At 41.4% G+C, this 14,467-nt stretch overlaps 1 protein-coding gene across 3 annotated transcripts in view; it reads right to left on the reverse strand.

The window, feature by feature from the left end:
• The window catches only part of flnbl (filamin B, like), a 69,582-nt gene that overhangs the window by 22,401 nt on the left and 32,714 nt on the right, over positions 1 to 14,467 (reverse strand). For all 3 annotated transcript variants that reach the window (XM_071494555.1, XM_071494558.1, XM_071494556.1), the window contains 13 exons: positions 13,812 to 13,938; positions 11,533 to 11,669; positions 10,708 to 10,901; positions 10,486 to 10,599; positions 9,825 to 9,968; positions 4,561 to 4,684; positions 2,649 to 2,809; positions 2,397 to 2,487; positions 2,136 to 2,290; positions 1,873 to 1,990; positions 1,567 to 1,646; positions 1,272 to 1,457; positions 261 to 575 (listed from right to left, as the gene is read on the reverse strand). In XM_071494555.1, coding sequence (XP_071350656.1) covers positions 261 to 575; positions 1,272 to 1,457; positions 1,567 to 1,646; positions 1,873 to 1,990; positions 2,136 to 2,290; positions 2,397 to 2,487; positions 2,649 to 2,809; positions 4,561 to 4,684; positions 9,825 to 9,968; positions 10,486 to 10,599; positions 10,708 to 10,901; positions 11,533 to 11,669; positions 13,812 to 13,938 — 1,946 coding nt within the window. The remainder of the gene's footprint in view (positions 1 to 260; positions 576 to 1,271; positions 1,458 to 1,566; positions 1,647 to 1,872; positions 1,991 to 2,135; positions 2,291 to 2,396; positions 2,488 to 2,648; positions 2,810 to 4,560; positions 4,685 to 9,824; positions 9,969 to 10,485; positions 10,600 to 10,707; positions 10,902 to 11,532; positions 11,670 to 13,811; positions 13,939 to 14,467) is intronic.

A 14,467-nucleotide genomic window follows, 5' to 3' on the forward strand; every position in this document is an offset into this window, starting at 1 on the left:
TAACCCTGGCAGAAAGTCTGAGAATAGATCATGTTTGGAATGAAAAACAGCCGACCAGTGGAAAGAGTCAGAGGAATTTTCCCTGTTGACAATTTCCATTTCACAGTTTTCTTTCACAAGTCAATTTTCCGTCCGGGGGTAAATTTTAGCGAATTTCAAAATCGGCGAAAAATGTGAATCAATGTATGTATAGTTGGTCGCACTAATTCTCCAGTCAGGTGCCATTAATCTTAAGCTTTATCTTTTCTCCCGACCCTCACCTTGGCTCTCTTCAGGCCTGACCCTGACGCCACCACCTTGGAGGGGTCAAAGGGCATCTGGATGTCAGCTCTGAACGGTGAGCCTGGGATGTGGACCTCCTCAAACAGGATGTTAACCAGGTAGTCTCCAGGCTCGGTGGGCAGGTAAGAGACGGAGCAGGTCCCATCACCGTTGTCCGAACACTCGATCTTGGCCTCGGTTGGCCCCTCCACCGTCAGCCCCAGACCTCCGGTGCCGGCACCCTTGGTGTCGATGGTGAACTCTGCTGGGTTCCCCACCAAACCTCCCTTCAGACCAGGACCAAACGCCTTCACCTTGAGAGGAGAGGAGGAGGCAATGATAATGGGACCATGCAGCCATTTCATTTGTCAAAATCCCTTTTTTGTTGTTATTTTCATTTATTTATTGCCCAGGTGTTATTCACTGACATGCTTTACTTCATCTGGTTTTCTTGGCCCTTTTCCTTCTGCTTCCAGGCACAGAGCTAAAATCCTGGACTGACAACAAACAAATAAAACTAAAACTATGACACAGTTTTGTGGAAATAAAACTGTTTCAGTCAGGTTTGCACAGCCTATATTAATAATTAGAATAAATAATTAATACATAGAATTAATATTAATCTGCATGTGTGTCTCCTGCAGATGTGAATGGAGCTACCACCAGAGAAGGAATTGCACAAGAATTGCACCATAAACATTATAATTTACTATTTTGTTCTGTTTAGTCTTTTTCAATTTTCATGCTGGTCTTCAAGAATTAGTCCCGGTGAGAAACTCCGGATATAAAACATTTACTTTGTTTAACATCTATGCATGGAAATAAATGAAAATCGCAAAATGAAGAAATCTTTTCTCCTTTTCTAAAACTACTTTTTGTCACCCAATAAAATGAAAAAGAAAGAATTTACAAAAAAGTAGAGTAAAACTTTGAGATAAATACGGTAGAAACATTAACAAAATGTTTTCTCTTTATCCACCACCACCGTAAGGATCAAATGCTGATGTTACCTTGCTTGGGTCTGGAGGCAGCTGGGCCTCCACAGGGAAGGGGCTCCCAGGGATGGGGTGTCCGTCGTAGGACACGTTGACAGCGTACACCCCCTCCTCTGTGGGGGTGTAACGGACCAAACTGACATCAGCTTTACTGGGCTGAGGCTCCACTTTACAGGGCAGTGCGCGCTGACTGGGACTCAGCTACAAACACACAAAAACTTGTGAAGCCTGGTGAATTTCTATATGAACAAAATCAGCTGATTTTGATCTGAGAAAAAAGAAGGAAACTAAAAGAGCAGCTGACACTCACCACCGCCACCTCCAGGTGACCTTGACCTCCTGCACCCTTGGTGTTAACCATAAACTGCTGCTCCTGATCAACCTCCACTCCTGAAATTTATATTGCTCAATTTAACAATAATGTGCAAATGAGACCCTCCAAAGTCCTACAGAGGCCTCCATCAATACTAAATATTTATTTTGTAAATGATGTAAAGAATTTGTCAGACGGCCGGTGTCCTGGAAATCTTTTTACAATTCAAATGTTTGCTAACAGGTCACTTTACAGTTGGATGCAAAGCTAAGTGAAAGCAGAGACAGACATAAGATTTCTCACTTCCATCCAGGTTGTCCACGATGACCTTGTTGAGGTCGAGCGGGGCAGCAACCCCCACCGTGAACGGGCTCTTGGCGATGGGATCTCCTCCGAACTTCACCAGGATCGTCATCTCCCCCTGCAGACACATCCAGCACACAGGTCAACTCCTTTTTAAACGTGCTTGGTAAGAAGACAGGAGGCGACAGACTGGCTGTTTAAGTGACAGTGCTGCGTTCACTGGGTTTTGGTATATCTATTGTACAGGTACGTGTTTGACATACCTGTTGTACAGGTGTGTATTTGACAGTCTGAGAGTAGTCATAGTTGTCGATGATGTCAAAGTCTTTGACGTTGGAGGAGAAGGAAACATCCAGCGGTGCTTTACCAGCTCCTTTAGTCAACACTGTGAAATGAGTCGGCTTACCGCTCTCTATACCTGGACAGGTAGAAGGAGAGAGAAAGACTTATAGTGCAACTGTTACAGAAAAGTGGTCAGGGTCATTGAACCATCATGATTGTGTGTGTGTGTGTGTGTGTCTCACCAGTGCGCGCCAGTCCAGGACCCTCTGCTTTAACCTTTGATGCATCGTGGGAAGGATCAACTTTGACAGTGAAGGGGCTCTGTGGAACTTCCTGTGTGAAAACATACACACTGAAATTCACCAGAACAACTGTACATGTTTATTTGTCCCAACAACATTAACATCTGAAATTAAAAACTCTCAGCTGTGTGTTAGTGTGTATATATGTGTGTGTGTGTGTGTGTGTGTGTGTGTGTGTGTGTGTGACTGTACTTTGTCAGTGAACAGGACTTTAACGGTGAGTCTTCCAGCAGCAGGAGGGATGTATTTGACAGTGAATGTGTCATTGGCGTTGGGGATGATGTCAAATTCCACGTCAGCCTCTTTGTCACCGACCATGTTGGCGTCACACTTGATGCCCACGCTGACATCACCTGAATCAACATAACAAGTGTTAGTTAGATCACTACAGTTATGAGGTAGAGGACAGTAAATATTTTTTCACTTTGTACTGAGAAACTACAACCATGTTGGTGTTGGTGTGAAGACCGTGTCAGTGTAAAGACACAAGGTGGCGCTAGATTGTTTTTGTTTCCTGCTGTTTAATTTATTCATTTAATTTATTCTTGTCAGCAGCACTTTGCCCCTGGGATTCTACTCTGATGAGCTCCAGTGTAAACAATGAACCAACCATTCAGCACAATCTGCATTCCCTGCAGCATAACTGAGCCGTCAATCACAGCAGAGGAAATCAGTATGAGAGGAATGAGACCAGAAACCACCTCCGTCAACGGAACCAGGTCAGATTCTCAGTGGGAGGGAAACCACTGCCAGTCATCTCTCTCGTCTTGTCCTGCTCCCTTCAAGCTCATTCAATTGTCACAAGTGTGAAGGAAGTAAACTGAGCTTTTGCTGGTCTCTTTTTAAAACTGGCATCACCTCAAGTTAAAGCGGCCTGATTGTTGAAGGGGCCTTGGATGCAGAATAACCACCAAGTGATGAAAACAACCAGAAAGAGACACAAAAAGACAAAATGACCACAAAGTGACATAAAATGACTACGAAGAGGCACAAAACTCCTACAGTGGGGGTGTGTCCCTCCTGCAGAGAAGGGAGGGCCCTCTACATGTCGATGCCCTGGGGCCCATTGAAGTGGAGAAGTGGGTCATTCTGCAGCAGTAATATGAGAAGTTTCAGTGGACATCTTCATTCGTTCTGCCACTAGAGCTTCAAACCTCATTACGTTTTTGGTACCAACAGAAACACCAACACTCAGGTTCCTCTGTTGAGTACAATCACATGAAACACGTCTGACTGGAGGCGATTCAAAGCAGCAACCACACCAAGGTGGAGACGGTGGAATAAGTAGGTTACAGCAACACTAACTCGTCCTTTGGTATTGGTAAATTATATAATGTGTACGATCACTTCATTACACTATCAGCTGATTATGGGTTGAAACTGTAAAGTTCGTTATAACTGCAGTTCTTTGCTTCTGCAGGTGTAATGTTTACCATGTTCACCACCTTAGTTTAGTGTGTTCAGTCTGAGTTTTGTTGTCGACCATGTGCACCCCACAGTTTACCATTTTACTTCCTGCCTGATAATGATGCATGTCACAAAGAAAAACTGGTTTCATGAGCATGGCAGTGAGTCCAAAGCAAGGCCCTGCCCAGTATAAGTACAGTGTTCCTAATAAAGTGACTAGTGAATATATTCTTGTACATGGTTTGTGCAGGTAGATAATGAAATGTGTGTCTGTGTGTGTGTTGCTCTGCGCAGGAAGGTCAGAGTGATGAATTTCCTGCCAGGATGTTTCTGTCTTGGGATCATTGCCAGGACATACCAGGGAGAGAGAATGTGTGTGTGTGTTGTAATCAGTCCCAGACAATATCAAGGTGAGTGTTTGTGTATTGATAGCAGTGTTGTTCAGTGTGTGGTTCTTTTTTATGTGCTGCTCTGACACAGATGGAAACTGCTGTCACACCAAATAAAAGTCTGCGGGGATTTCCTGCCTTGATTGTTACCCTGTGTGTGTGTATGTGTGTGTGTGAGAGAGAGAGAGAGAGAGAGAGAGAGAGAGAGAGAGAGAGAGAGAGAGAGAGAGAGAGAGAGAGAGAGAGAGAGAGAGAGAGAGAGAGAGAGAGAGAGAGAGAGAGAGAGAGAGAGAGAGAGAATGTGTTACCGTCTCCAGCTCCTGAACAGTCCACGGTAAAGTGTGTTGGCTCGTTGGCCTTCAGGCCGGTTCTCTCCACTCCAGGACCAAACACCTTCACCTTGTTGGGGTGGCTGCCTTTTCCTACATTCACCTGAGAGCGTGGACAGGAAATGACATTTTAATTTTAAAAGGTTATTTAAGGATGATTCTCCATTCAGATCCTCCAGTTTTAATACAACAAAACAGTTTTTTGGTATTTTTATCATTACAAAGGATGAACACTAAACATAGAGTACCACAGGGCTCCATCCTGGGGCCACTAGTTCTCAGTGCCTTAAGTACCAGGCCTGTGGTAGTTAACATATCTAACATTGGACTATTCACAATCCTTCCTAAATGTTAAATGGACACGATGTGTACATCAGAAGTGAGAAGCCAATGATACCACAATGATGCTCAAACAGATTCTTTCTAGTTTCCACCAGTCTCTTCTAAGAAGATAAGCTACATTATTTTAACAAATTCTACAAAACAAGAACTAATAAGTGATTGTCAAACTAGAGCTCAAGAGCATTCTGTGTGTGAATATGTAGAGACAGGAGAGTCACTTCTACACTCCCTCTGTGACAGTTTTACCTCTAAACTAAGTTTAAACTGAGTGGTCAGTTTAAAATAATGAACAGATAATAATGAATAATGGTTAGAATGACACAGATAAAATTTTAAGTATTGTTTAAATTACAGCACAGTAATATACAATAATCACTTACTTCACACAGAGCTACACAGTGTTTTGTGTAAATGATATTTATGGTCAGTGTGATGTGTTTAGAGTCAAGCTTCATGTGGATTTTTAAATAGTATCTACTTCTGCATTTTCATTTTTGCAGATCTTGGAATATGTTTCAGTGCTATTTCTATTTTTAATGTAACAATAAAATCCTTATTTCTGTTTACTCCTATGAAGGAAAATATAACATTACACTCAAACTGTAAATATGTGAAATACATTATCCAATTATTGAAAAGGAAAAAAAATCAATAACTAAAATGAAAATAAAACAATAAGGTTATGCAAGTCATCTAACTAAGGAAAATGAACCAAACAACACAGTAAAACATTTAAATGAAATGTCACAATTTATTTTGAAACCAATCTTTCCAGTTAAGGTGATTAAAGTGAATATAATTGGAAGGATTTTAGTACAACTGATGATTAATGTGAGTTTCAATCAACATGTTAGTTACAAACATTCACGGTTGTTAGACAGAAAAAAAAATGCCAGCATTAAAAAAACTGCATGCACTAAGTATCATGAACTAAATCAGCCTTGGAAACAAATTCAGGAATAAAAATTCTTTCTTCTAAAAGCTTCTAAGTTTCCCTGTGATTTTGACATATTACACAGATCAAACTGCTTCTCAGCCAGTTTCTATCTCAGCTGTCTTGAAGTTAAAAAATGAAAACGGGACCTGTCGGTCTAACTCCAAACAGATCTCATGTAAACCCTCAGAGCCAACGCAGCAGAGGAATCAAACCTCCATGGATGATGTTGATTTGTGGACTGACAACTACAAAAAATGTATTTGTACTGTCCACTCTTGTCTCACAACTGTCTGCAGAACATGTCTTTTTAAAGGGACAGTTTAAGTCTAGCAGAGCAGATTAACACAGTAAATTCATGTCAATGTTGAACTCTGGGCAGATTTTCTTCCATAAACTAACAGAACAGACTGATTTTACTTTGAAATTTACTGTAATACGTGCTGGTGTGACTGAGGCTGTTTGGCTACAAAGAACAATTACTTTTTGCTCTTTTTGCCAGAGGGAGATTGACTTCAATGTTTCTTCTTAAAACCAACTCTGAATGCTGTTAACTTTAACATTTCTTGCAGTCAAACAGGTAAGGATTCAGTTTTTCAGTTTTTTTATATACAATCGTACAACAACTTAAAAACCGCAGTGGATATTAGTGACAGTCAGAGTCAAGTCAGGTCGGATCCACCATGAGCCTCTCATCCACACCGGCTACTTTACAGTTTTTAATAAAAAGGTGTCGCTGCTGCAGCTGCATGTTCCCAGCAGAGCTGAGATCTGGGTGTGACCGTTTACTTTCTAACCATCTTCTCTTTCAACATTAAAGCTGGAGAAAGGTGCAGCTGGTGCCAGGCAGCCTGCAGGCTGCTGCAGCTCACAACAAGCCTGCTGAGTCATCACAGTGACATCAGCTCTAAACCTGAAATAATACTTTTCAGACAAGTACAAACCTCCCTGGAGCAGATGAAATGATTTGTGGACCTGTACAAAGCTCGTCTTTAGCCATAAGATCCAGAGGAAACACATTTTGTTATGTTGCATAGACACAGACTATTATGAGGGAGTGTCCAGACGTAAAGATTCAGGCAGTAAATTTTGTCTGTTATTTTCCTATGATTGCACAAGTTCTTCCATCGTTCAGCCTCTGGACTTTGTACCTCTGTCGTCTTATAACACAAAGAAAGGAATGTCTTTGTCAACTCCTGTTGGCATCGTCATAAATTCCTGAACAGCACACAGACATGTCCCTAAACATATCTGAGGCCCACTGGCAGTTTCTCGTGAGACTTATTCACCCTGTGGGTGAAACTATAAAAGTCTTAAAACAACCAAGAGAAGATAGCTGATAAATAAAGTCACAAAAATAACAGCAATGATGACAAAGCAAATAAATCTCCCAGACTGTGATTAAAAAACACAACGCTGAAGGTGGTTACAGTCAGGAGCGGTCAGTGCATCTGGAAAATTAAAACCTTTTCACTCCGTTTAGTTTTTTTCTATCAAAATAAAAACGATGGAACATCTTTCAGTCTAACTGAGTAACTGAGGATGTTAAAAATAGCTCAGAGGTCAAAGGTCACTCGACCTCTGACCAAAGAACATGAGAGTCCTACATTCATGTTTGACATGTTTCTCCAGGCTACAGGTGGATGTTTTTACTTCATAAAATACAGAGTGAAAAGGTTTTCATGTACCAGGAGCAAAAATTACTTCACAAAAATAAAAATCACGTGCTGTTAAGACGACAGCAGAGCTTCACTTATCTGAACCTCTCACATTTCCAGACAATGTTCAACATAACTTCTGGAGTCCAAGAACCTAAATTATGACTAGATCCAAATGTTTGCACTCAGTGTTAATGACACCTCTGTGCAGGCGCCCGATCAACCAGGAGGAGCTAGTGCAGAAACAAGGACATGATCCCCATCTGACTTCCCACCAGCAAGTTCTGATAATTGAGTTAGATATAGATACCCACTGAGGTACTGTTGTCACTCATCTGTCTTATTAACAAAAATGTCAAAAGCTATGAGAGCTCAACGCACTGCATCTGCAAAACATGCAAATAAAGAAAATTGTATTTTCTGTATTAAGCAGGTTTTTCCATGCTACACGCGTCTCATCAAACTGGTGAATATGATCATAAATTTGCATGTATTTTATTTTCCTGCAGTGTGTTTTCTGTTGTATGATATTTACTTGTTGTCAAACTGGTATAACATTGAGCGCTGATTATCACTGAGCTCTCTTGACGCAGCAAAACTTGGCTCAAAAGAGTAAAATTATTGTCCACTTTGGCAGAACACGGAGTGTCACTCAGTTTCTTTTACAGCCATTAGATCACCGTTATCATGTCCCATCACGTCACATTTTCACAGTTATTCAGATCAACTATTTAAGTTTATAACTTATTTTTTTTAACCAGCATCTCCAGTGTTTGGATCAAGCAGCTCATGAAAAATAAGGTGTGGCAGTTCAGTCGGCTACAGCTGTTATTTCAGTGGGTGAGATACATATTTATGTAAATATAAGTATTAAGGACCAGACTCAGGATTGACTGATATCATCTATTAGAAAGATTTGGATCAGGATCAGGACCCAGAAAAAACTTCTCTATATTTAAGTTTATAATAAATATTGATAGTTTAAGTGGTTTTACTGGTGCCCACTATCTCCAGTTTTAATCATATGTCCCCATTCAGGTCTTTGCTCATTGTTGATAAGATTCAATCTAAATTACAAAAGCTCCTCACAGGTTTGAAGTTTGTCTCAGAAAGGTTCAGATCAGTGAAGTTCTAGTGTAGATCAACCAAAACGTGTTAAAACATACAAAGCAAAGTGGATGACAGTGCATGGACAGTGGTGACAGTACAGGACAGACTGGTTAGAGACAGACATGGTGATTAAATCATCTTCAGTCCACAATAAACAACTTTAATTAAAATATTAAGTGTAAGAAATGATCTGATCAGTGAGGTTCTGAGTGAGGTTCAGACTGAAGGTTGTTACAGTGAACACAGACGTTACAGTTAGTGTCGTTAATGAGCAACTACAACATATAAAAAGATGAAATGAATAAAAATACAAAACATTAGAAACATATAAGATGCACTTGTGTTGTTGATCAATAATAAATGTTATTGATGTGTAAGTGTCAACAAACAAAAACTAATGGCCTCTTGTCACATGACACCTCCCTCTGTGATGTCACACTGGACAAGCTACACATCTGATTAACAAGCTAGGTGGTATCTGGTTGATGCTAATTAGTTAGCCTGTTGATGCTGACATTTACTGGCTAACCAGCTAACCAGCTAACAGTTCAACCTTAGTGTCTCTCTTTTTCGACAGTGAGATGAACGTGGACATCAGTCTAACGTCTGTGTGTAAAGTGCAGGAGCTGGAGTCAGTTTCACTGCGTCCCTGATTATAAAACCATGTCATGGTGTTTTAAGTCTTTCATCTGCTCAGGCCTGACCGATGAAAGACTGAAGCATGAAGTGTTTTCTCGTGAATAAACAGACTCTTGGTTAAGTATCTAGTGTTATCCCAAATTTTTGATTAAATGATTCTTAAAATCATTTATTTTTTTGCTTTGTTTTCCTCAAATTTAACATTTTTGTTCGTTTTCCCACCAGCACAGATTTCACATCGCATTTTGTTTTCATTTTCAAAAAGATCAATTTGTGCTTCTCTCTGTGTAACTGACCTAGAAGCTGTACCTCTCCTCAGTATATGTGGTGATGATAATCAGAGGCTTCTTAGTTTTGCTGCTTGCACCAGAACATTTTGACTGCACCGTCTGAAAACTCTTCTCTGACACAGTCGGCTCTGAGCAGAAAACTTTCACACTTTCAGTTTTAACTAAAGTTTCTGTTTGAACAACTTTAGTACTTTGCGCCTCAACCAGGTCCCCAGATTTGGGCGGGATATCACTTCCTGCTGTAACAGGGTGCTGTGATTGGAGGCTTACCCTGAAGGGGCTGTTGGGGACGCTGACTCCTCCCCAGGCAACGGCCACGGTGTGTTTCAGAGGGGAGGTGGGCGTGTAGGAGCAGGAGTACAGGCCGTCTCCTTTACTCCTCACCTTCACCTCCACAGGAAGTCCCTCTGCGTCCTGACAGACACACACAGACAAAAAGGTGAAATATAAAGTCCAAACATCTGGAGGCTGCAGGTATGTGGAGTTAAAATAACGTTAGAGGAAATTTAAAAATTAATCACAAATTTTTAATTATTATCTTGACTGATTGATCCTGTAACCAATTTATTAAGTAAAAACAACAAACAATCACTGGTTTGTCCACTGGTTATATTTACACACTTGTCGGTACACTGTCAGATTTTTGATAAATGTGGGGACACAGATTATAAATCGAGTTTAAATCTTGCAGTTCAAAAAGTAGTTTTGAAACATAACGAGAAATATAATGATGGCAGATTAATTGGTTTATCCATTAATAAAAGAAGAAAAAACCAGCAGATTAACTGATACTGAAAACCCTCTTACTTGCAGCTCTGTATATAATCGTTTGTGTTGTTACAAACATCTCTCACATCTTCTTTGTATGACGCACAAAGCTGCAGACACACACGACGCTCTGCAAGATGTGAATGTGAGCATTATGTCTCACCTGAGCCGTGATCTTCAGAGGTCCTTTCCCAGCATTCTTAGCGTTGACAGTGAACTCAGCAGGCTGGTTGACCAGGCAGCCGCTCTTCTCAAGCCCCGGCCCGAAAGCCTGAACCTACAACCACAAAACCAGGAATAATTATTTATTATTGTTAATGTTTGATCTAACCACAACCATCGTCAGTCACCTGCCTGAGCACAGGTTCGAGGTGGAGTCACTCACCTTGTCGGGGTCACTGTCGTCGTTGTCAGGGACGATGTGGGCCATGAAGGGGCTGTGTTCGATGTCCTCCTCGTCACAGGTCACATGGATGGCGTATTCGCCGGGTTCTGTTGGCCAGTAGCGCACATCACACGACCCGTCGTTCTGGTCCTCGCACTCGATCTTAGCCTGGGAGGGGCCCTCGATGGCGAAACCTGAAGACACAGCAGATCAGATTAGTCTGGAGGAAGAACTATTGGAGTCATCAAATATGAATCCGTTTGAAATCGTGGCCATGACATTCTCCGCTAACATGAGCAGGTCGACCCACTGAAGTGCAGCGAGTTAATGAGTCATAACGTTAAGAGAGAGACTTGAGAGCTCACTGCCTCAAGTTCGTGCACATTACGTTCTTCCTCATGAGTCAGTTTCAGCCCCATCAGTGGTATTTGTGGTCAGTAGTAAAGTGGAGGTTGTGCACAGAGAGTCAGGCCCAATATAACTGGACCACAGTCCCTCACTGTTCGTTCGGTCGAACAGTGAGATATTTTTGGCCACAGTAATCCTAACATCTAAATTTAATATCACCATCCCCAAACTCCTCCCTGCTCACAACCATCAGATACAGCCTGAAAATGAGATAAGCAGCCTGAGATGTGAAGCTGATAGATATATAGCCTGGTCTGGGCACAGTGAAGTAACAGCTGCTTGACCCACATACTGAAGCTCCTGATCCAAAACCATCAAACTGATGAGATTTTACTCTGATGACTGAGATCAGTCTGATGAAAGTCTGACAGCAGACGAGTCGCCACCTGATTCAACAGCAGGAAGATAAAGACTCACCCAGCACTCCGACATCAGTGCCAATGGACTCCACTACAAAGGCAGCAGGTTTACCCACAATGCCTCCCTCCAGGCCGGGACCCCAGGCCCTGATCTGCTGAGGCCCCGCCTCTGGGCCCACCGCCACTTCGAATGGACTGAAAAAGAGAATGAGAGAACAGAAGTGTCAAAACAAGTTAAATCACACAGTCTGCTGCTCTGTGGCTGCTGTTGTGGTAACGATATAACGTGTGCGTGTGTGTGTGTGTAGGGGAGGTAAGCAACACCACACAGCATGAGCTCACCCATGAGGCTGTCAACACACACACACACACACACACCGAAAAAAAACAGCATTACAGTGTTTCACAGAACTGTAATCCAATCTTCAACAGTTACTGGCTGTTAAATATGTGTGTGTGTATGTATGTGTGTGTGTGTGTGTGTGTGTGTGTGTGTGTGTGTATAACGAAAGTTAAAGTGTGTGATTGATTCTTCAACCACGCTCAGATGGAAACTTGCTTCACAACAAATAAAACTGTCTGTTGGGATTTACTGTCTTCATTATACCCACACGTTGAACTTGTATCTTTGTGAGGACACTTGTTGACAGAAATGATTCCCTGATCCTTTACCCTAATCTCAGACCTCAGAAATAAAAGCCTAACCCCGACCCTAACACAAACCTGACTCTAACGTCGACCCTAAACCAGGTCTCAACCCTCAGCCCTTTGCCTTTCGACCAACAGAGGTGTGTTTCCAGAGCATTACATCATCCACGCAGAATGAGCATAACTCTGCGTTAACAGCTCGTTAGCTCCGCCACTGAAAACCCATGGCAACAGCGAGCAAGGCTAATTACTTTAGCAACATATCGGTGCAATGTGTGTGTGTGAAGGAGCACTAAAAATTGTTTATTATCTCCTCACTTCCAACACCAGGACAGACCTCCCTCTCTGCTCTGCAGGTCTGAACCAGCCTGAGCTGAAGCTGTGACTCATCGTTTCACCCAGTCTGCGATTTCAACCATTAAAGTCACTTCAGTTGTCCTGATTTAAATTAATGCTAAATGATGGAGCACTGGTTGGACTAACTGTTGCTGTGAGACAGAAACAGTTTGGACATTCAACATCACCACATATGGACCCATGAGAGTCCTAACATTTAACACAGTGTAAATAAACTGTATCTGACTGTATATGTCCATTCAGTATATGACTGGATGATGAGGATGATGAGGATGAAGAGCTCCCGTGACATGTTACGCTCTAAGAAATCTCTCTATGGCAGACAGAAGATACCAATAGTTCATATATTTTCATTCAATAGTTTGTTATTTTTTTAAATAATCTTGTAAATAGATGCGACTATTTGGTATATTTACATGCATGTGTATAGTGCGGAACATCAGAAATCACTGTCAATGACTGACAGACACTCCCATGGGTGAGCATCAGCTATTTAAGGTTGTGGTTATTAGAACTGTTTAAATTAATTAACTGTTTATGTCCTAGAATGGTTTTATCCTCCCTTGAAGAACAGAAAACGTGCACAATGGCTGCAGAGTCATTATGATTTTATATTTCCTCACACAAAAGCACAGTAAAGTTCTCAGCTCAGTTTGACTTTATTGAATTTCTCTCATTGCTCAGAGGATTAATACAAAGAGAAAAGTGTTTCCTGTGTGTTATGTTACCCTGGTGAGCTGAGAACCAGGACCAGGACCGAGCTTCTCAAAGCCCCCAAAGATTTGAAGCCTGTTTCTTCACTGTGGGAACTTTCAGACCCTGTATGACCCGCGATGGTGTCTGTTCATGATTCTGGTCTGGATTATAACTGAACCACATACAGACACAATTGACTGTTGTTCCGTGAAATGTTTGTTTCATTTAGTATATACACATTTTCTCTACATTACAAGACAAATTCAGATCTGTGATTTGTTCTTCCCACTGGTGCATAAAAAATTACATCAACATACGAATTTGTCTCAACGCCAAAAACCCTTTAGTCGGCTTCTCTTCTTCTCATCTGGCTGCTCTGAAATTGGGGAACTCCCTGCACCAACACTGTTTCTAATATCTGCAGAACAACCCACAACAATCTGCTCTACATAGAAGTGACACAGAGAAAGCCCAGAATACAACTCCTCATCCCCTTGTGGATCCAACCGTGCAGATCAGATGAGGTCATGTGCTGAGGTAATGCCTTAAAACACACACACACACACACACACACACACACACACACACACACACACACACACACACACACACACACACACAGAGTTTACGACTTACCTCTTCGGGATGTGCTGACCCCCCCAGGTGATGGAGACGGTGTATTTGCCAGGACCATTGGGATAATACTCATAGGAGAACACACCGTCCTGACTGGAGATCTGCTTCACCGGCTCCTCAATGCCTTCTGCACGCACACACGCGCACACACACACATCAAACAGAGTAATAAGAAATTAAATCTCATTTAGAAAAATGTTTTGACATTTGACACAAATCCAGAAGATGAGAGTCATGTGACAGACAAGAGAACCTGAACTGAAAAAAAACAAAACGAAAATAAACAAAACAAAACAAACAAAATATATATATATATATATATATATATATATATATATATATATATATATATATATATAAAAATAAATAAGTGAGTTAAATAATAATGTTGTAAAAATAGTTTAATATTCATGGTCGAGGATCTCCGACTACAGGAGTGATGAGCCTGGACCCTGAGCTCTGTGCAGTCTGGAGATGATCCACTGATTTTTTTTTTTTTGTCCTGACGTCAGGTGCAGACTAGTCTCTGCTCCAGCGGCTTCAGTAACTCACTGTGATCTCTCATTAACAACTTTAATCTGTCTCTCAGGTGAAGAATCATCCTCAGGTTTATTTACTTTTTCATAGGACAAATCAGCTTCCACTGCAGCATTTGT

The sequence above is a fragment of the Trachinotus anak genome, unplaced genomic scaffold (genome assembly GCF_046630095.1).
Source record: "Trachinotus anak isolate AG129_WGS33_773 ecotype Australia unplaced genomic scaffold, CSIRO_AGI_Tana_v1 ptg000013l, whole genome shotgun sequence".
NCBI classification, from domain to species: Eukaryota; Metazoa; Chordata; class Actinopteri; order Carangiformes; family Carangidae; genus Trachinotus; species Trachinotus anak.